Raw genomic sequence first — 20,006 nt, forward strand, 5'->3', positions numbered from 1 at the left:
AACTTAGATAGTTTTATCATGAGTCCCATGATATTTGGTGTTTTTCTTTAAGCCCCTACTCCTGGAATCAAGGGATTGAATAAGAATTTCAGGAAGTTTTTTTAAAAGATTTTGGGCCTAATGGGGGAGGAGAAAAGTTCAAAAATGTAAGACTGAAACAAAGCTTAAAAAAAAGTGAACAAAAAAGAAAACATTTAAAAAAAGCTCATGATTTTGGGGACTGGGAGGGGACTATCTCATGATTTTTAATACTCAGGATTGGCAATACAGTGCAACGCGTAACATTATGGATCCCTAATCTTGACTTGGAGCCCCCAACAGATAAAGTAACACATAATAATTATAAATTGTAATGACTCCAGAAAGTTCAGAAAAGGGCTCCAATCACTGCTATAGACAGAAACTTTCAAGATCTATCCGTATAGCTAGAGGCCTCAATACATAAATAGATTGCTAAGACACACATGACAGGAAAGAAAAAAAAAAAAAAAAAAAATTTTCTGACCAAGAAAGAAACTAGTCAGGCCATCTGTTTGCAAGTGTAAATACTTTGAAAGTGGTGCTCACCACAGCCATCAAGTTAAGTTAATTTAACTTATTTATTCTGCAAGGGAGCGAGACAGCTTCCTGCGCTAGTAAACTGAACACAAGGTACCTATTATCTCTAGGTTCCCTATCCTTGTTTGTGTATGCACATATATCCTGAGTTCTCATGATGCTAGCACTTAGGAAACCTTAAAGGAAGGATCTGTAGGGCAATGAAGAGCAAGAAGAGGACTAGGGATTAGAGGGAGCAGCAGCCAGTACAGTTGACCCCAGTGTGGCTGTCTCTAGAGCCACCTGAGCAGCCGGGCCTGGAGCCAGTTACTTGAGTAGTCCAGATGTCAGGCTGCGTCTACATTAGGAGATACAAATCGAATTTGAAAGAGTTAGCTCGATATTAAAATGTCACTGTCTTGACAGTTAATACTATTAGCTTGATTTATTGAGCCATAATGGCAACAAAATATCGATATTACGGGATGGCTAGAGCATTTATTTTGAATTTTAGATCACAAATAAAGCCTAGCATGGAAGCATCATGTCCTTAATTTGAATTTATTAGCCTCCAGAAGGGTCCCATATGTATCCCACAAAGCTACATGGTGACCCTCCACATATGGCCACTTTGTTGTAAGCTGCTCTCCATCCAGGTGTGCGAGAAGAAGGTCACAGGAAGCTTGTGAATTTTTGATTGAATTAGAACTTGGATTAGAATTCAGCAGTGCCCAGCCCTGCAAATATAAGATGTGCCCATTATGAAAAAATTCCTTTGCCCATTTCATTGCGCCACATTTGTAGACCATCACGCCACATCGGTAGCAATTCCATCATTAACCATCTGCTGCAATCATGAGCACTCAGGATAGTGATCTGCCTAGTACTTCTCAGGCTTGCAAGAGAGCTAAAGCATGGACCCACCAGTAAATTCTGGATCTTCTTGCAATTTGGGGAGACCAAATGGTGGCAAAGAGACTCTACCACATTCCTCTTGGCCACCCAATCTATGATCAGATGTCACACGAGATGACCACTTGAGGTTACTCCTGGGACTCAATGCAATGCCGGGTGAAGGTGAAAGAACTCCAGCAGGCCTATCAAAAAGTCTGGGAAGCTAACCAGCAGTCAGGGGCAGCTCCATGCACATGCCACTGTTATGAACAGCTGCACATCCTTATAAGGCGTGACCCCACCAGGGAGCCCAGTTTTAATTACACTTCTGGAGACCCTGGTATGGAGTTTGGGGTGAGCCCAGAGGAGCTGGTGTCCCTGAGGAAGAGTGCAACGAGCAGGGGACCGAGGAAGTTCTTCCAGACAGCCTGAAACTCTTCATCACAGACCTGGAACCGGTCCCCTCCACGCTAGGCCCCTCCATAACTGTCATCTCCACTCTGGTCCCTGAGCCTTCTAGGCCAAGCTGTCTGGGTGAGTATTTATTCTGCATGCTAGAAGCAGGTTTGGGGTGGGTACGGGTATAGGGTTGTGTATAGGTACAAGTTTGCTGTGGTTCTGTGCCCCCCAGAACAGCATGTTGATGTTTCTTGGGACGGGGTGCTTCCTTTTTGGAGATCTCCTCAAAGGCCTCATCCAGGCACTCGTGTTATTTTTCCCCCAAGACATTCTTGCGCAGTCCTCAGTTGCCGAGGCTTCCACAGTAGCAAACCTTGCCACGCCCGGCAAGCAGATAGTGATCTGGTGTCATGGTGCCACACAGCATTTTAACAAGTTTTCCAGGTTTTTTATCACACAGCATGAGCAGGTGTTCTTTGTCCACATCTGTTAGTTTTACGGGGGTAATGTCTTCTTTAGCAACCTACAGAAGCACGGGAATTTGCATTGGATTTTTTTTTTTTTTTTTTTTAAATCATCTGGCCTTTACATTTGCCTGCAGCATCTCGCGAGCCCTCCATTCCCCACCCCCCGATGCGGTTTGCAGACTCTGCGGGGCTTCTCTCCCACCCACGTCCCTTTCCATGCAGCATTTCTTTTCATTTTTCAGGACTCCCCCGTGCCCTGCAGATACCTGGCTCTCGGGTCTGCTCCAACCCCCATGTCCTTTTCCACCCAACATTTCTTTTTATTTTTCAGGAATCCCGCACTCAACGTGGCTGCCGGGCTCTCTGGGGTGGAGACTGCCCCCCCGCCCCCATGTCCCTTTACACCCAGCATTTATTTTCATTTTTCAGGACCCCCTGGTGCCACATGGCTGACAAGCTCTGCTACGCATCTCCCCTCCCATGTCCCTTTCCACCCAACACTTCTTTAGATTTTTTTCTTACATTGCTTTTATTGTACATTGAACTCCTCCCCCACCCCACCCCCCACACCGCCATACATCAAACCCTTCCCCATCATCCCCTCTATGAAGCTTGATCACTGGGGAAGACTGCTACAGAAACAGCTGAAAACTAATTTTCCCTGCCCCAGGAGATCCTCAAGACACCTGGCAGCTTCCTCTGCTTTGCAGCGCTCCCCTTCCCCCGAAAAGTGGACAATTGCTTATAACTTACCATGTCCACAAAGCAATGTGCTGAAGTGATGGCAAATGAGGAACTGTGAAATGCAGACTTACTATCCCATCCTTAATAAGCCTTCAATGGCCTTTCCCTGAGATTAGACACAGAGACCCATTCATTCCATTTAAAAAGCACATTGTGTGAATTGTATCTTAATTTTGACCTTCATTTTCCAGAGATTCAGTGCCCCACGTAGGAGAGACGAACAGAAGGAGAAAGAGGTGCAAGCAGGATATTATCCTGCAGCACATGGAGCAGAATGATGCAGAACACAATAAGCTGAAAAAGGACACTGCTCAGTGGCATCAGAGTCAAGCTGAGTTTCAGCAGAGAATGCTTGACTTCTAGCAGCAGCAAGCTGCAAAGCAGAGGGGGGCTACGGCAAAGTTTGTAACGGCAGTGACCAAGCAAACAGAGGTCCTGCACTCCCTGCTACAGCTGCAGAGAGACCCCCAACACCGCACTGCAGTAGCTGACACCTGGTGCAGAGAGTCCCCTGAAGAGAGGTTGCCCTCCTCGTCGCGGTCTCCAAACGTGAGGAGGGAGGGACAGGGTAGCCTGATGCTCCAGCCCCAAGGGCCATTGCCAAAGACTATTAAATCACCCTTCAGAAGGCTCCTTTCCCCAGCCACTGAAAACACTTTCTCCTCCTTCCCCCTGCACCCCCCATAAAAAATAAAATCATTCCCTTGAGCTCAGTGTGATTTTTGTGGTGTGTAGAGCAGTAGGGTTGGAGGAGGGCTGAAGATACAGCTGCCCACTGATATGCCCAGGTATGCAGCAGATGTGCAGCTGAGGGAACCTGGGTGGGTTGGGGGAGGGCTGAAGGCACAGCTGCCCGCTACATGCATTTTACTTACTGCAACCTAACCCCCTCCCACCAAGTAAAAGCATTCACTCATTAAGACACAGTATGATTTATTGGCATTATGTCAGAGAAATACATCGGTACCATGTGCGTTACAGATCATTCATGAACCTATGTTTTGAAGCATTCATTATTGCTGTTGCCTCCACATGGTTACTGGAGTATGGCTGTGTAGGCAGCTGCAAGTAAACCCTGCCTACGGCCTCAGCTTAGAAATTCCAGATGGACAGGAAAGTCTCCCACCTGGATTCATATATGTTGTGCAAAATAATGCATGCTGTAATCATGGTGGGGCATTAGTTTCAGAAAGGTCCAAACGGGTCAGTAAGCATCTGAAACTCACTTTTAAATGGCCAAAGATGCATTCAATCACCATTCTACACCTGCTGAGTCCATGACTGAAGTTTTCCTTGCTGGGGTCCAGGGCTCCTGTGTAGGGTTTCATAAGGCAAGGGAGCAGAGGGTAAGCTGGGTTGCCCAATATAACAATAAGCATCTCCACATCAGCAATTGTGATTTTCTGATCAAGGAAAAAAAGTCACATCCAGAATCTTTCTGTACAGTCCAGAATTTCAGAAGATGCGCACCTCATGAACCCCCCCGACCAGCCAACGTTGATGTCGGTGAAGTTACCTATGTGATATACCAACCTCCTCAACACCATGGAGAATTACCCTTTTGGCTTATATAGTCAGAGGCCAGGTGGTCCAGGGCCATGATGGGTATGTGAGTGCCATCTATTGCCCCACCGCAGTTAGGAGATCCCTGGGGAGCAAAGCCATTCACTGTAGCCTGCACATCTCCCAGGGACAAAATCTTGCTGAGGAGACACCAACAGATTGCATGGGCCACCTGCAGCACCATGGACTCCACAGTAGATCTGCCCACCCCAAATTGATTTGCCACTGACCAGTAACAGTCAGGCACTGCAAGCTTCCACGGTGTGGTTGCCACTCACTTCTGAAATGTTAAAGCCTGCCTTATTCTTGCATTACTGTGCTTCAGGGCAGGAGTCAGCACATCACAAGTTCCATAAAAGTGAACTTGCACATGCGGAAGTTCTGCACCTACTGCTGTTTGTCCCAGGACTCCAAAACGATGTGGTCCCACAAGTGTTTGCTGGTCTCATGAGTCCAAAACTGCCACTACACTGTCACCAGTGCATCCAGGGGAGCCAGCAGCTCTGAAGTGTTGGACTGCAGTTGGGAGATTTGCTCTTTCAAACCATTGTAGTCATCATCATCATCATGATAGTGAACTGTCACTGAGCTTTGTAAGTGAAGGCAAAATTGTGCGACAGCCAGTGCGGTTGCCAAAACAATGTGTGCTATAAGTTGAAGCATTTGGGGATCCATGCTTGTGCTGGAATGCCACAGCAGGAAATGGCACAATCTCCAACTCATTTTCATGTGGTCACTGGTGCTCTGAATTCTGGGACAATGCTTTGCAATCTGGGATTCAAACAAACACCCACAATCAACCAAGGCTAAAGCATGGTGGGATAGTTACCCACAATGCAACATTCACACTGTTGAACTTGCACAGGGCAATGGGGATGCAGAAACTCAACATTGAAAAGAGGTAGGGCAAATTTCAAGAAGCTGTGTGGACAATTCAAATTCATAATAATCAAATTTATTAAAAATCAAATTGCTCTCTTAGCATAGATGCAGCCTCAGTCACACTGGCTGCAGTGGAAGTCAGAGGTCACAGAAAGCCAATGAATCTGACTTCAGGCACACAGCAGTAGATGATGAACATTTTCTAGTATTCTAAATACAAAGATGTCAGGCTGACACCTGTAAGGGGCAGAGTTAAAGTATTGTACTTCACTGTTTATTTATGTACTGTCATAATTGTAGGTGTCTTCCAAATTTAACCTTATCATTATGTTTCCTGGGCTTCTACTTTTTAAATGCAAACCTTAGAAATTAACCTGTAATCATAAATTTCATTTTAAAGTTTAATACGATACAATAACCCCACCAGAAAAGTGCTTTTGCTGCAAAAAACAGCTCATACAAAACAAGAGCCTCACCTTGTGTTAATTAGCATAAGTCGATAGATTTCAGTTAAATTATGCTAATTTACAGGTTCTGGCCCAAATCATTTAACAATTCAGATCTTATTGATGGAAGAATGAGAAGTTGAAAATTGTCAGCATTTAATCTGAGTATCAACCTAGTCATCTGCTCCAGGGAAGTCTATTCTTCAATGTCAGCATTCAACTAATTTTAGCTAGCAGTTTAAGTGGACAGTCATTTTATGTTGTATTACACAAAGACGACACTAATCTCCATTATGTGAAAAAGCTAATGTACACCAGTTCTTGAGTAGAGCTTTTTCACCTCTTTTTTAAAGCAACACTGACTGAAAATACTGTACTTAGGATTTCTGCATAATATTTCTTTATAGAAGTCCTGGAAACAGATCAGCCAAGCATTTACTGAGTGGAGAATACACAAAGGAATTCATTGTTCATATGATTTCTTTTGTAGGGGGAAATAATTAAAAGATACCAGATGTAAGTGGTACAGTGTAAGTTTGACAAGCATTGAGAGAAGCAAGATAGGTGTCTGACCATTTTTATCCAGGTTAGTGCAATGAACCGACATTCTTTTTCAGCCACTTGGTAGCTCTATCATTTAAATTTATGTAACATTCCACCCTCCAGTCTCACATAATGCTGATGCTATTTAGCTATTAAAGGCCCTGATCTTCAGTTTGTTTTACACAGACAGTATGGGCAGCAGGCAAAGAGGCAAGGGGAGGCAGTGCCTCCCCTGGATCTTAGGGCTCAACCTCTCCCTTATTCCTACCCAGGGTGACTGTTCCTGAAGGCTCCCACAACAGTCCATTGCAGCTTGCAAACATATGACTCTTCTCCCAAAGTGGAGCTGTTAACTTAAAAGTGAAAGGTCTTCCAGCTCGCCAGACTTATCAGCATAAAACCAAACCTGTGAAAGGGCCATTAAGTCGTAACAGAGCTATTTAACGGGCATGTGCCAACCCTGAACATACTGACAGAAACAGTTGTGCATTGCTATGTCTATAGAAACTTAGCTTAAAATTTGTTTTAAATATTTAATTAGTTCTTTGCTGATGTTTAAAAATATTTGCACTGATTTTTAGAGTCTTAAATACTTGGATCTTCAAACAGTTTTTAAAATACATCCTTTAAAAAGACAACTCTTATCTAAACCACACATTTTAATTACTACACATATAAAGCTTGCTTCCAAAGTCTTCCTGCTCTTTCTTAAACAGTGTGGTGAGAGTAGAGTAGGCATGGATAGAAAGTCCTTAAAAGGCAACATTCCTTCCCCCCCCCCCCCAAATAGCTGGGCAAATGAGTATCCTTTTCTTTACTTCTGACTACAGCCAGATCTACACTAGAGGAAAAGTTCGAATGAAGATATGCAACTCCAGTGACGTTAACTGTGTAGGTGGAATTGACTACCTAGATTTTAAACTTTGTTACTGTCTGCTCCCAGAGATCAATAGCAGTAATGCTCCCATTGACTTCCATTACTCCTGGTGACTGTGAGGAGTATTGGGGTTGATGGGTTCACCCTGAACATTTAGCACATCCTTACTAGGTGCACTAAATCAAACCCCAGAAGATCAACCTCTGGAGCATCCATCCATGTGTAAGGATAGACATGCTCTATCTGATGAGCTAATTTTAAGTCATTCCACCATCTAAAGCAGTACCTTATTAAGGAATAAAATCCTTTGTTATGCCAAAAAGCTTTGGAAATGTATTTTATTATAACTATATAGTGAAATTTCATAAACTAGTCTATTGTTATGGAGATTACACACAATAATTGTGTTCCCTTTTTCTAAAAGCAATGAACTTGGTCATGAACACGTTAAACCATTCTGACTACTTTAAAATAAAATTGTATCAGTGTACTAAAAATCTAGTAATTTACTTTATGAAATCTTAAGATTATATTTAAAATATAAAATTGACTTAGAAGTACTGATTAAGCAAATGTAAAACAAAAGAGCTGCATTATATATTCCATAATATTTAATGTTGTATTCAGCAGAACAGCTGACGTCTCCTTACTACAAAGCTTTTGCAAATAAATCTCTGACAAACTTGAGGCCATACCAAAAAACCTGTGACTGACATTTTTTATTCCCAAATTTAGTTATTTTAATTAGGTGCCATCTGCATGTCCAATCATCACAATCTGGCATGCACTGGAAAACAAGCTCCATTTTCTTTAGAAAGAAATGTTAGAGTGGGTTTTTAAGAACCATTTCCTAGATTTGGGTTCAGGGATTTGGTTAGAAAGGGTAAAGAGAGAGGGAGGTGGAAGTGTGTATATGGGGGGTGGGGTGCTGTATAGAGTGGGGGCATGCCTTGGGCAGAGCAGGGTTAGAGTCCAGATGGAGACCATGAGCTAGGGAGCTTGCCTCTCCAAGCAGCAGCTTCACCCACCACAAACCCTTGGTCCCCAACTCTTAATTTAGTTCTTTTATGATCATCCTACCATAACGTTACTCACTGTCCGGATCGCCACCTTGTCATGGCGAGTGGCCTTGTGCGTTCCAGTGAACCTGAGATCAATGCAGTAGGGAGTCTCATACTCTCAGGAGGGTCACCCAGGGCGGCAAGGTCAAGGGAGAGGGTCCAGATGAAGAACAATCCTAAAAGTCCTCAGTGGCAGAACAGGCAGAGGATAGCAAAGGTAATATTACAATGGCTGTGGAGGTGCATGAAGGCTGCAGACGACAGGAGACTTCCAGTCATTGTAGAATCACATGCTATTGGACCCAAGCCTTCTATCCATCAAGAGCCATGTGGTGGCTGCAGTGCAACCATCCCCACACATTAAAAGATGTCATGCACAGGTTTCTTCCTTTGAGCACTGCTCTCCTAAACTTAAGGCCTACAGCGAATGGGGACAGAAGCAGGATTGTGAAATCCGGATGCTTTCAGTCACAGAGCAGCCTGTAGGCGGTGGATGTATGTACCAGTTGCTCTGTTTCGGGAACTGACATGCAACAATGGTCTGCCTGCTGAATCCACAACTGAACAACCCTGTCTAGGATGTGCTCTGCTTACCCCACATGGGGGAAGGACTAGAAAAGGTGCCCTAAACATAGTCCACTTCAACCCCCTGATTGGATAACTGCATTCAGTGGGTTCACCTCTATGCAGTCAAAATTGAACAGCAAGCTTTGGAATATGGAGTATTGGGACTAATGGACAACCTAGACAGTGAGCAACCCAAAAGATGCACAGCAATTATTGCCCACGAGCTGCTATGATTCAACCTCCCAATAGCTGCCCTGACAGAAACAAGTAGACCAAAAGAAGGACTGCTAAGAGAAGAAGGCAGAGGACACGTTTTTCTAGAAAGGAACCCCAAGAAAGAAAAACAAATTCATGGAGTAGGATTTGCCATTAAAAATGAACAGACAAAGATCCTATCTGGAGTCCCCACTGGCATCAATGAGCGTCTCCTGACTCTCTATTTGAAGCTTGCCAAAAACCAACAGGCAATCAGCAAGTCTAGACAATGAAGGTGACATGAAAGAAGTTTTACAGCCATCTGGACACAGTCCTGAAAAGACGTACTCAAGAAGACAAGATTGTTCTCTTGGGGGATTTCAATGCCAGGACCAGAAGAGATGCAGACCTCTCTCAGATGACCACTAGGAAAGAAGAAGTTGGCAATGGCAACTCCAATGCAGTGCTCCTCCTTACGAAATGTGCGGAACACCCTCTTCTGCCAGAAAAACAAAATTTAAGACCTTATGGCAAATCCTCAATCAAAACACTGGCAGCTCCTAGACTATGTCATTGTTCGTGTTTGGGATCAGTGTGAGGTACTTTTAACACAAGCAGTGACCAGTGCTAATGACTACTGGACTGATCACCACCTTATTCGATCCACAACGGCAATCAAGATTATCACCGAAGAGATACGTCAGAGGAAAGATCTGATGAAAGATCAACAGACCCCACAGACAAAGTGATTTCCACATATAGCTCCAAAGGAAGCTGCCAACAGCACACCCTAAGAATGTGGAAGAACACTGGTGTCAGTTGAAAAAATGCTATCTTTGGAGCTTGTGGAAAAAATATTGGCTTCCAATCCAGGAAGCATCAGAACTGCTTTGATGAGAACAATGTGGAAACTGAACACCTGTTTGAGGCAAAAAGGAAAGTCTTTAGGGCCTGGCAAAGCAACGTCAGCTGCACAATGAAGATGGAAGCTCATGCCAAGGCCAAGGCAGAAGCCCAATATAAAACAAGGACTCTGAAAAACGAATGGTTGACTGAGAAGGTGCGAGAACTCCAGCATCTCACAGGCATCAATGATACATAAGGTTTCTGCAATGCTACCAAAGCTGATTATGAATCGAGAAACTATGGAATCAATCTCCTGAAATCAAAGGGTGGTACTCAACCCTTGAAAGACAATAAAATCATTACTTCTTGTTGGAGGAAGCACTATAATAAGCTCTTGGACTGCCCCTCCACCGTGGCCCTAGAATCTCTTGATCAAATCCCTCAGCAACTGCCTAGGGACAATCCTGCAACACTTGCTACCCTCAGTGAGGTCCAAGCGCCATCAAAGCAATGAAGTGCAACAAGGCAACCAGAGTAGATAGAATCCCTGCTGATGTCTTCAAAGAAGGTGGGCCAGAGCTCCACAAACAACTCCACCTCCTGATTCTCAAAATCTGGAATAGGGAGCAGATGCTGCAAGATTTCAGAGACACACTGATCACCAGTCTCTTCAAGAAGGGCAACAAGTCAGACTGTGGAAGCTATTGTAACATCTCCCTCCTTGGCTTAAATCCTTGCAAACTGACTCCTGCCACTCTCAGAATAAGTTCTTCCAGAATTCCAGTGTGGCTTCCGACCATTTCAAGGAACAGCAGACATGATTTTCACTGCCCAGCAACTGCACGAAAAATGTTAACAAAGCCAAGCTTTATACATGAGTTTCCACAAACTGACCAAAGCATTCAACTCAGTCAATTGTAAAGCCCTGTGGACCATCCTCTTAGATTGGCTGCTCCAAAAAATTCATTAGCATCTTGAGGCTGCTTAATGACATGACTGCCACAGTTTTGAGCAACAATGGATGCCAAAACGACCCTTTGATGTCAAAATGTGAGTCAGACAAGGCTGCATCATTGCCTCAACAGTGTTCTGTATCTTTATCTCCATGACCCTTCCCTTATTGATGGCAAGCTTCCAAATGGCATGAAGATTAAAAAGCTTCCCATTCATTCTCTAGATGATCTCAGGAGACTGAAGGCTAAAAACAAGACCTCCACAACCTCTATCACGGAGCTCCAGTACATGGACGACAGCATGGGTGCTGCTCTTTCTCCCACAGCCCTTCAAGACCATCTTCTGTGCCTTCGCTGAAATATACAAGAATCTCGACCTTGACACTGAACATCAAAAAGACCAAGGTGCTCCACCCAACCCTCACCAATAAGACAATCACATGTACCATCTACTGAGCTTGAGAACTGCTGGGAAATTTGGAGCACTTCCCATACCTTGGAACTCATCTTTCCGCTAAAGTTGACATTGATGCAGAAATCCAGCATTGTCTGAGCTGTGAAAACTCTGCTTTCACCCACCTGAGACAAAGGGTCTTTGAGAACCGAAGCATCTATCCCAAGACAAAACTAAAGCCCCTTGTACATCATGCAGTAGTTGTTCCAGCACTACTATATGTATGTGAAACCTGGACAACATACAAGCATCATTTGAAGGCACCTGAACAATATCATCAATGCTGCCTTAGGAGAATCCTAAATATCTCTTGGGAGGATAGGTGCACGAACACTAGTGTCCTGGAAGAGTCTAACATGGCCAGCATTGAAGCCATTATAATTCACCAACAACTTCATTGGACTGGTCACATCTGATCAGTACCTTCCAAAACAGATTCTATTTTCCAAGTTAGAGGAAGGACAGAGGAGTGTTGGGAGCCAGTGGAAGCAATATAAGGACATGCCGAAGGCACACATGAAGAAGCGCAACATTGGCGTCAACACTTGGGAGAAGCTTGCCCAAGACTGCCCCCAGTAGAAAATGGTAATCCATGAGGGGGTGCTACAATTTGAGAGGTCCTGACACAGAGCAGACAAAGAGGCAGAGAAGAAAAGAGCACCAAAAACTGTCTTGTGCCCTTCCAACAGCTACCAATACCTGCCCCTTCTGTGATAAGATCTGCAGCTCCAGAATCAGGCTGATCAGCCATCAATGGACTCACAAATAGGATGGTGACATTAAGACATCCTGCTCATTTCTCTGAGTGACTGCCAAGAAGGAGCAGCGTAATGTTAGTTCCCCATTGCTCTGCATCTGTATGTGTGCTCACAGAATGAACGCTGGTGATGTATCCCAGCAACATACAAAGCAAGAACATCCAATGTTTTTCGAACTGGTACTTGCTTTTTTGGGAGAGATGGGAACAGAAAGACTTGCAAGCTTTACAATGAAATATGGCCTCTAAGCCAGTGGTTTGAGCCCAGAGTGGGGGGGAAAAAAAAAACAAAACAGTCAATACCTTCCGATACTGATTCAGTGATCTACGTGAAATGGATGAAGATCTTAGCTATCCCTAGCTGACAGATGACCACAACACCAACACCACCTCAGTAAGACAGACATCCTTTCTGGCACACTCGGCAGCAGGGAAAATGATTGTATGCGTCTGGAAACTGAATTAACCTTTCCGTCCCCTAAAAGTGGGTCAGAATTGAAGCACAGTGGCTAGTTACTGCAACCTAAACCCAAACTATCGCTGCTATACCTGTTTTGTAAAAAGAGGATTTTGTGGTTTTGGTGGTAAATTTGGACCCTTAATTACTTTGAGTTTAGTGAAAGGAAACTTACTTTAAACAAAGGTCATCTTTAAGTCAACAAGAATAGTTAATGATTTCATTCATATAAAACTCTGCTCTCTTGATGTTTGACACAACAAAAATATCTAGGCACGCATGCTTTCTGGTTTAGTTACATCATACTGTACTTCATGCTTACAGACTTCTAAGGAAGCCTGAACCAAGGTTTACAAATAATTGCTTTACTTTATATAAAAAAAACCCAAACTGTTGGACTGTGTGATGAATGGGAAGAGTAGTGCCATTTTGTGGACATTCCAGCCATTCAGTTAACTAAACTCTTTTCAAAGTTTTCTTGAGACATAACCCTACTTGTCTTGCCTGTAAGGGTTAAAACCATATCCTAGAGAGTCCCCAGGCACGCTGGAGAACCAGGAAGCGACTTGGCAGGAGAGCCAATGGAAACAGAGCGTGGACTTTTGAGTTAGTAACAGTGACCCCTTCTTGCTCCTGGTGTCTCCAGGAACCTGGAAGGACATGAAACAGGCCAAGGAATCAGCCACAAAGAATCCAGGGACAACCATTCCTTGGGAAGCACTAAATCTTAAAACTATAGTTACGCAAGTAAAACAGGGGCTGTCCTGCAGATACAATCAGGTTATATTCTTTGTTTTGAGGTCTGCTGGACTGCTTTGTGCTGAATGTATAACTACCCCCTTAATCTGTAACTTTCCCTACTGAACCTAGGTAAGTAATTCTCAATTTAATCCTTTTTTTTAAAAACTGTTCTGTAATATCTACCAACATAGTAATATTTCAACCAGTGTATTTGTTTTGTTGTTAATTTTTAAAAAAAAAAAACCACACTAAAAACCCTGGTATGATTCTTGTGTCGTAGAAGACAAGTGGTTTTGTGTGCACATGCCCAAGACCTCAAAGCCAACTTATTAAGAGAAATTACCATTCTTAAATTCTCTCCAATGAAAGGATTAAGAGAGCTTGTGGAAATTCCCAAGTGCACCTTCCATGATTCTCAAAGGCGTTTTTGCATTTGGGTACAGTGTTATCAATCCCAGGTCAGGGAATCTGTGACCTTGGGGAGTTTTACCACAAGCCTTTAGTGGCAAGGTATTCTGAAAGTTTCTTACTAGCCCCCACCTTCTGCACAGGCTCTTACCTTCTGTTCTGTGGGAACAGCTTTGATGGACAGTTGAGCAGTATTTATCTTTCAAGAGCTACTTGTGCATCAGTACTTTTAGTATACAGTAATCCCTCCACATGCATGATTGGGAGTTAAGCGCAACTCAAAATCCCCCCCCAGCTCAACCCCCCAGCCTCACACAGCCCCGTTCAAACCCCCCACAACCCCATCTTAACCAATCGCATGGCCGCGTGGCCCCAGCTTAACTCCACCCCACTAAAGCCCTAACCCACCCCAGGCTTAACGCCCCTTCCCACAGTCCCAACCCCCACCAGACTTAACCCTCCCCAACTGCCCACCCAACACCAGGACTTACCTTTCAAAGGGAGCTTCAGGTGCTCCTGCTGCTTCCCTGACTGCAAAACATGCATTCCGCCAGGGAAACATGCTGCCCGCCCCCCCCAACTTCTGTGAAATGTGAGTTATGCAAGGGTGTGTGGGAACACAGTCCTCATGTAACTTGAGGGACTAGTGTATTTCACAGCTAGATTCCCCAGTATCACTAGGCCATTTGTAGGTTAATAGATAAAGCAAAATACTGTCTGATTGCACTAGCAAACATACTTTTACTTATTTCCTTACAAGGATTTTCCCAAAAATAAAGTTATAAGAGGGATAACAAAAGAGAAAAACAATTACAGTGATATTAGAGAAGAGACACATCCACACGGGAGGATGAAAGAGCTACAGAATGCACAGTAAAACACACTAAAAGCAAAGTTGGGGTAGGAGAATAGAAGATCAGTAAGAAAAATTAGGAGCAAGAAATGTGCTATCAATCATACTATTATCCTAGTTTAAAATCTCGTAAAGATTTAATTTAAGTCTGTCAAGGAGATGTCACCTATTGTGTTGTCTTAAATGTTGGCGGGGTGGGGGGGAAGGAGGAATTTCAAAAAGTTAGAGAAAGGGGAAATGGAATGCTAAACCTGCAAGTCCTATTGCCAGCTACAGTTCAGCACTTACTCTCTAACTGGAATAATACAGAAAGGAGAGGATATTCTGCTACTGGGCTAGTTCATGCATACACAAACACAGTAAGAGGAGGATTAACAAATGGTACACTAGTGCCCGTGCTCCTACAGTGCAGAGTCTTCCTAGTGGCAGTTTAAAAATGATAAACTTATTTATTTTCTATTTCAAGCGACTACTGGGGAAGTACTGATGTGGCAGAAAATCTTTTTGAGGAACTAGCAAAATGTAGGCAGGTGTGAAAGCTATGAATCCCATCCTCCTACATTCATTTTAAAGCCTAGTTTCTTTCCACCATTTGAGGGAATATGTGCTGATCTCATGGTCTTTCACACACAAAACTTTAATCTCTGAAGGTTTTGCCAAAAAATTGCAAGGCTCTCAGGAGATAAAACACAGAACCATTAAGCATACATCTCCAGCACCTCCCTCAGGTCTCTGACATATTCCTCACTGGGCTGAGTATGTTCACTTTCCTGATGTACTGACAGAGATGAGCAGGTCACAGTCACATTCCAAACTCTCTCTGCTTCTGGTTACATGGGTCAGGCAACGGAACGTAAATATGCAGCTATTCTGGCTACAGCTAAAGAAGTGAAAATAGAGGAGTCACAAATATTAACAGAGCATAAGCAAGAGCTTACCTGCATGTACAGATTGTATGTAAGAATCTGCTAGACATGTGTATGAGGGGCAGACTAAGGATTCTAATAGCATTAAACTAACATAAAAAACCAGATTTGGTTCAGGCTGCCTCTTGTTCTTTGACTAATTCCCCTTGTACCTAGGCACTGCAAGCAGCTCAGAGTCAATACAAGATGTGATGTGTGCAAGTCCTAGGTACTGGAAACTACAGAAAGTGCTAAGTTGTTGTTATGGAGAGCTGCTACTACCTTGGAGTGAAGAAAAACAAAAAAAACCCCAGGAAACTCAGGAACGGGGGCATCCTTTTATTGTCCAGAGGCAACAGTCTACTTTTCCCATCGAGGGCCACCTGGAAAAAAAAGCATCATTGATCCTGGGCCCTTGACTAAAGCAGCATTGCTGGGCACTGAGGTACAGTACTAAGTTATCACAGATCAATACACGACACATAAAACTGACGCATTCCTAAGAAGTAAGTGCATAAATGATGTACTTAATTTTAACTTCATGCTATTTTCAGTCCTCATTTGACTTAAAATTGCTCCATCGCCTTGCAAATACATGCAGTAGTTTTCCACTACAAGGATAACAGTGTGATGTGAAACATGTCCCTAGGCAACCAAGATTCCATCTATTATTGGCCATAATATTATTATAGTAGCACAATAAGGCCCCAGTCTGTCCCCCTTGTGCTAGGCATGATACAAAATTTATGGGAAAATATACTTCTTGCCCCAAAGATCTTACATTCCAAAATAAAATAAAAAATAAATAAAAATAAGGTCATGGGAAAGGGATACGGTACACAAGCAAACTGATCAAGGTTTTGGCAAGTATATAAAGAAAACAACAAAATCTATTTGGCTATTTTTACAGAGGGGAGAAGAGACTGAGGAAGGTGGGTTATAGTTGCCACTACCTACTCTAATATTGCTCCCTTGTTTAACTGTAACCAAGTACATGTTTCTGCATAACCTGAATTCTTCCTTACTCACAATCACAGCACTTATACCAATTTAACTATATTGGTTTCTAAACAAATATCCTGAAATCAAGACAAAAGCCGTGGGTAGCTTAGTCCTCAAAAGCTATGTCTTCGGTAGGTGTAAAGTGGTATAGTTCCTTGGACATCAGTGGTACTATACCAATTTACACCAGCTGAGAAACTGGCTCAGAACTTTTCAGAAGCATAAGAGTAATGCATGTCTTTAGCAAATGTAGAAATACAGAATATTTCAAATGTTTCAAACATAGATTAAGAATGTCTCACAAAAGTAGGTAACTATTTATACCCATTTTGCATCCAGAGAGGATGAGGCATGAAGTTCAGATATTTGCTCATAGTCACATACAAGTAGCTGGTAAAGCTGGGAGTAAAATGCAAGCAGCTGCCATCTTCCAGCACCATCATTCAACAGAAATCACACACTCCTATTTGCTTTGACAACTACATGCAAACTATAACTTAAATAAAATAAGAGTTCTGACAAAAATAGAGTGTCACTATTTCTGCTGAGTAAGTTTAATTCAGCCTGAGTAAAATATAGTCATAAGAATAAGCAATTTAGTGCATACTGATAGGCTCTTTTTTCTTTTGAGAGGGTTCACATCAGAAGGTTAAACCCATTTTCACATCTTTTATCTTAAACAACATATTTGTACTAATCTCTCAATTCACATTAGCACTTTTGATCTTTGAAATCATGACCAGTCTTGGTAACAATCTATTACCAACCCATGCACATAATTTCATACACTGCCAATACCCAAGGGAATTTAACCTCCCAACGTAACAATGAGGAATTCATCCTGTCTTCTATTTATACTCATACAGTAAGACAAACACTGAGATATAGGGGTACTTACAGGGTACCCAGCACTGCAGAATCTAAGCAGTAATGATGCCTCATTTGAGATTCCATTCCATGCAAAACTAGGGCCAGCCCAAACAGCCAGGGCAGGCTACAGTTCCAAATTAAGGGGGTATCGGATATCTCATAATGCTATACATCAGGTATTTCAGTTGTAGTGCATTTGACCTTAACCAAAGGTATTCTAGGTGATTGGTTTCTCTGTACATTTTCACTTGTTGCCACTGAACAGGATCAGAGAAGTGTCTTGGTTTCAATACTGCAGCATGTACTTTCAGCCTGGTTGCATTCATTGTTTAGATAGATAGACAAACAAATACAAGACTTTTTATTGCCACACAAATAGAGATGTAACATACAAGCTTTCTGGCCATAAGGATTGTTTCTACAGGTGGACCACCATTATGGAGAGACTACAATTTGTAGCTGCACCGCAACTCCATACTGCTCCTGTGGCCAATGAAGTTCCAAAGCTAAACACAAGTCTAAAAAGCGTGTCCTGGAGTAAAGATATTTCACTCCTCTCCTAACCCAATATAATCGGGACTAGAAAGATTTATGAAGGGCATCCCACCTAGTAAGGTATTATAATCCTGATAACCAGGCTGGCACTACTGTGTGTAATTCTCTAAGGAAAAAACTATTTTCATGGATTTAATGACATTGTAATGCTAACCCTGAAAGCAAGAAGAGATTCCTAGCCAAACCAAGTTCTTTCAGTGGAAAATATAAATGGAAAAACAGAAATTATGCTGCACTAAAAAGAAAAATGGAAGCTCTATTTTACATTGTGGAAGATTATGGCAGAAACAACTTAATTAGCTGTGTATTAAAAAGGAAACTTAGCATCCCACATTACCTGACAAGGAAACAACCAAACCCTAGCTGTAAAGAGAGAGTTTGTGCACATCTTTGGAGCTCCAGCTGTGTCCAATTTCCCTGTAACTGAGGGAAAACTATTGGTGCTTCTTTTCTTTTTCACAACCCCTTTCTTGTTTCTTTCAGTTTAAAAGCATGTGTGGCAGCACCCAGAGGTCTCCCCTGCTGGCCCCAGACAAGACACAGACGTGGAGCAAAGTATTTACAGAACAGGACACTATTCTGAGTCAATCCGGCATCGATCTAATAAGTAACAACTTCACCTTCAACTGCACTTCTCTCAGTCATTACCTAACATGCACAGATGTCTCAGGTCTGTGCCACAAGCACTCACGTTCATGTCAATAGCTCCTTTGAAACACACCCCATGGCTTTTACATCTTAAGACACAGTGGGGATCGCTATGACAAATTACTATAGAAAACTGCTAACGACATTCAAGACTGGCAGAGACAGGATGGGGAGCCGAGCCACGCTGAGGAGAACAAATGCCCCTGGATTCAAACAAGCTGTATTCTCCCCTTGCCCCAAGTAACACAGTCTGGGGGCTGTCGCATGAGATGGGTTGGACATAGTGGGTCTTCTTGGCAATGACTTTAAATAAAAGACTTGTTCAGCTGGGGACAGAGCAGGTCAGGCAAACCACAGTCTTATACAGAGCTCTGCAGTGAGCCACACAGCACAGACAGTGCTAACACAAGGGGGAGCCTGGGGACATATTGCAAACAAGGGGCTGAGAGCAGGGCGGGTACCTTGAGAGAGACAGAGGTGTTAACACTTAAGTGCAGATCCCGGGTCTCAGAATACAGTCAGTTTCAAGAGGGAAAATATGGGGGTGCCTCTCTGCTGCCCCAGGGCCACTGGAGAGGTGGGTGAGGTGAGGGGCTCTCTGCTGCTCGGGGGGCACTAGGGGGTCAAGGTGAGATGAGGGGCTTTCTGACTGCTGCCCGAGGGACACGGGTGGGGGGGAGGGGAGGCGAGGCGAGGGGCTCACTCTCCGCTGTCTGGGAGGGAGGGGTTCGCCAACGCCTAGGAGAAAGTGGGGGTGGTGCTAGGGGTCTCCGCTGCCCAGGAGAGCGAGGTGGGGGGTGAGGGACTCTGCTGCCTGGGGGGGGGGGCATTCGGGGCCAAAGGACACTCTGATTCTCAGGGGCTCGGGGGGGAGGGAGGCCTCCGCTGCCCTGGGGAGACACTGGGGGGTACGAGGCTCTCGCTCACCTTCCTGCCCTCGGGGGCCGCGGAGGCTCTGCACTCCCCGCTCAAAGAGGACGAGCGCCCCTGCCCGACGTGGTCCTGTTGCGGGGACATCGCTTCCATCAAGCTCCCGACCCCGGGCGGCCCGAGCTCAAGCCGAGGTCACTGGCGCATCCCGGCGGTGAAACCCTGCACGGCCGCTGCCCCATGCCCAGCGCGGCTGCGAGTTAACAGCCGACGAGCGCCGCGACCAGGCGCTCTGCTAGCCCCGCCCCCAGCACATCTGCCCCGCCCACCCAGCACTCAGGCGCGCTTTCCCTGCCCCCGGTCTCCTGAGGCCGCGGTTTGGCTCAGGTGACGTTTACTGCGCATGCTCGGCGCGCCGGCGGCTCGGCTGCGTGCCGCGGGGGGGCAGTGGCGATGCAGGGCTCGCGCTGCCAAGCTGCGACGCGTGCGCTGTGTGCAACTACACCTGCCGT

The 20,006-nt window shown here is 44.2% G+C and overlaps 1 protein-coding gene across 1 annotated transcript in view; it reads right to left on the minus strand.

Annotated features, from left to right (window-relative positions):
* Positions 1 to 19,744, minus strand: part of ARHGAP20 (Rho GTPase activating protein 20) — a 109,863-nt gene extending 90,119 nt beyond the window's left edge. The window contains exon 1 of the mRNA XM_074982017.1: positions 19,552 to 19,744. Coding sequence (XP_074838118.1) covers positions 19,552 to 19,650 — 99 coding nt within the window. The 5' untranslated portion in view covers positions 19,651 to 19,744. The remainder of the gene's footprint in view (positions 1 to 19,551) is intronic.
* Between the last annotated feature and the right edge of the window lie 262 nt (positions 19,745 to 20,006).

Source organism: Carettochelys insculpta, chromosome 1, assembly GCF_033958435.1.
Source record: "Carettochelys insculpta isolate YL-2023 chromosome 1, ASM3395843v1, whole genome shotgun sequence".
NCBI classification, from domain to species: domain Eukaryota; kingdom Metazoa; phylum Chordata; order Testudines; family Carettochelyidae; genus Carettochelys; species Carettochelys insculpta.